Source organism: Elaeis guineensis, chromosome 1, assembly GCF_000442705.2.
Source record: "Elaeis guineensis isolate ETL-2024a chromosome 1, EG11, whole genome shotgun sequence".
NCBI lineage: Eukaryota > Viridiplantae > Streptophyta > Magnoliopsida > Arecales > Arecaceae > Elaeis > Elaeis guineensis.
In genome coordinates this window covers 97,992,395-97,995,321 of record NC_025993.2, presented here as the reverse complement: position 1 = coordinate 97,995,321, position 2,927 = coordinate 97,992,395, and the positions used below count along the sequence as shown (strand labels likewise).

Sequence of the window (2,927 nt, the reverse complement as noted above, 5' to 3'; positions counted from 1 at the left end):
CTCTATACATGCAAATCAGCCTATGTTCTAACACTTATCCAGTGCACAGCTAATCGTTCTTAGGAGTGGTGTGATTTAATGTTGAATGACGTGATTTGATAGGACCTCACGTGGGATTTTTGTCGACCTTTCCAAATATGGCGATTAGTAGGGATCGAAGGGAATGTAGCTCGACATCCTGTCACGTGCATTGTCGAAGATGAGAATCGATGGCCGGTTTCTTGGTCGGTGATGACCCAAGGGTTGGAACCCTTTTTGGACTGGTGTCCAATGTCCAGATGTCATCTTGGTGACAAGTGAGACTTAAGTGTGCAGATCGACAATATGATGCACCTGAAGATGGGTTCGACCTCTAACACTAGGGTTGGCAACTCGAGCACGAATTAGTAACTTATGGGCAAAGATGCTGATGAGAAGTCGAAAATCTGTGTAAGATCGACGATCGATGTGAAGATCGATGGATGATGCATAGATCGATCACGATCAAAATTTATTTGTATTTTCGGACCAGACACTAGAGTTCTACCCCGTAACACACAATGTGTAATTATACCCTTAAGCAAATGCCCATTTGTATTCCCCCCCCCCCCCCCCCCCGCCCCCCACAACACAAAAAAAAAAATGTAGTAGTGTTACATAATTCCGAGGAAAAAGATGATAAAAGTAGCAAGGCAACCAAAATATTTCAGTTGACCGCAACCTTGGAAAGCTCGGCCACCAGCCCGTCCAGATCCTTATACGAGCTTCCTCCTTCTTGTGCCGCTTCCAAAGCTCTCCGACTCAGCTCTTTTGCTCGTTCCCTCAACCCCTTCCCCGACTCGCCGAGCGACTCGGCCACGACTCGGGCCAACTCGTCCGCGTCCGGCACCGCGTCGGCGCCGTCGCACAGCGCTACCCCGACCCCGGCCTCCTCCACCACCAACCTTGCGTTCAAGAACTGGTCCGCGACCATCGGCCACGTCAGCATCGCCACCCCCGCAGCCACCGCTTCCAGCACCGAGTTCCACCCGCAGTGAGTCAAGAAGGCGGCTACCGCCTGGTGCCCCAGGATCGCCACCTGCGGCGCCCACCCCCGCACCACCAGCCCCCACCCTGCCACCCGGCCCTCGAAGCCCTCCGGCACCACCGTCGCCCCCCTCGCGCACCAGATAAACCTCGCTCGGCTCAGCTCTAGCCCCGCCGCCAGCGCCGCCGCCTGCGGCGGCGCCAGCACCTGCTGGCTCCCGAAGGCCACCAGCAGCACCGACCCCTCCGAGCAGCCGTCCAGCCAGGTCATAATCTCCCCGGCGGTGGCGCAAGCCACCCCGCCACGCTCCACGGGGCCGTCCAGCGGGGCCAGGGGTCCCAGAGCCCAGACCCGGGGGTGCCCCAGATCGTTCCGGTGGTAGTCCAGATAGACCCGGTCCAGATCGGCGAAGGTGTTGAAGACGAACCCCCAGCTCGCGGTGTTCTTTAAAAATCCCTCCCTTAGGAACTCCGAGATCGGTTCTCCTCCTATGTGGGTCCGGTAGAGAAAGGAGAGCTGGCGCCAGGGTAAAACAGGGGAATTGGGGATTTCCGGAAAGGAGATGGGGCAATTGGGGTCGTCAAGATCGGATCTTTGGGGCATCCGGCGCCAGAGGACGTGGAAGACGGCGATGGGGAGGGCACCGGAGGAGGAGAAGACGAGGTGGGTGATGCCCAACTGGGCGGCGAGGTCGGCGGTCCAGCCGAGCAAGTGGTCGGATATGATGGCGGAGGGGGAGTGGGGAGTGGAGCGGGCCCAGCGGATGAGGGGGTCTTGGAGGCCAGCGAGGGCGTGGATGAGGGGGCGGAAGAAGGCGTGGGGCAGGTCCTGGGAGTTCTCGAGGCCCGGGGGGAGGGCCGGGTAGTCGGGGAAAGGGAGAACAAGGGGGGCGACGAAGGGGGAGCGGGAGAGGAGGGGGTCGAGGAAGGGGCGGTTCTTGGTGGTGACGGCGATGGTGACGGCGAGGCCGGCGCGGGAAGAGAGGAGGTGGGCGAGATCCAGGAGGGGGAGCATGTGGCCCTGGGACGGGTAGGGGATCACCAGCACGTGGGGCGCAACGGGCTCCGCCATCTCTTGCTCTCTAATCTTGTTCTCCCTATGAGCCTCTGAAGTGAAGAGAGAGCTTGCTACGAAGGCTTCGATCTGGCGCCAGTGTTTAGGCGTGGACCCGACGCGGCGGCCGCTGCCCCAGGGGGTGGTGGGGCCGGGTGTTGGGGGAGAGGTTGTTGGTTCACGTGGATAGTTACACACGTGTTAGCTTCTAGAAGGAGGGGTGCGGAGGGGTGGGCGGGGCGGTGGGGGTGTGTGGCGTGGAGCAAGAGATACTATTGGTTGAACGATATCTATCATATTAGCCATCAAGGTAGAAAATCTTTAGTGACAGAAGACATTGGCTATATTTGATCACGGTTGACCATCGGTCCATGCATCGGTCAACAAGAGTCAATTGTCGAGTTTTCAAAATAATATAAAAAAAAATTAAATATCAAAATATATCAAAACCAAACTTATTTACCAAACTGATGTAAAAGAAAAAAACACCATTTTGAATGGCATTTTTTCCCCTTCCACGTCACTCTCCTTTTCCACGGTGACATCATCTCAAAAAAAAAAAAAAAAAAAAAAGAAACGCCATTTGGAATGGCGTTTTTAAATTTTTCCACCAAAAAAAAAAGAAAAAAAATCGTAAAATAATGGCAATTTTTTTTAAAGTTTAAAAATTAATAAATAAATTAAAATTTTAATTTTGATTGAATTTTAAAATATAAAGATTTGAATTTGTAATTCATTAAAAAAATTAATTTAGATATTTTATTTCAATTTTTTTTTAAAAGATGTCAAAAAAAATCTTAAGAAATTAAAAAAAAATTATCATAGAAAATAAAAAAAGAGAAAGAAATATGAAAGAAATAAAAATTTG

General features: G+C 52.5%; 1 protein-coding gene across 1 annotated transcript; it reads right to left on the bottom strand.

Moving 5' to 3' along the window:
- Positions 1–444: 444 nt before the first annotated feature.
- On the bottom strand, positions 445–2,144 carry LOC105061083 (flavonol 3-O-glucosyltransferase UGT89B1-like). Its single transcript, XM_010945036.4, has one exon. The coding sequence runs from the start codon at positions 2,075–2,077 to the stop codon at positions 686–688; it is 1,392 nt and encodes a 463-aa protein (XP_010943338.1). The 5' UTR covers positions 2,078–2,144; the 3' UTR covers positions 445–685.
- Between the last annotated feature and the right edge of the window lie 783 nt (positions 2,145–2,927).

Excerpts from the sequence above, each read along its gene's own strand:
- LOC105061083 (XM_010945036.4), bottom strand. The coding sequence starts at position 2,077 with ATGGCGGAGCCCGTTGCGCCCCACGTGCTGGTGATCCCCTACCCGTCC.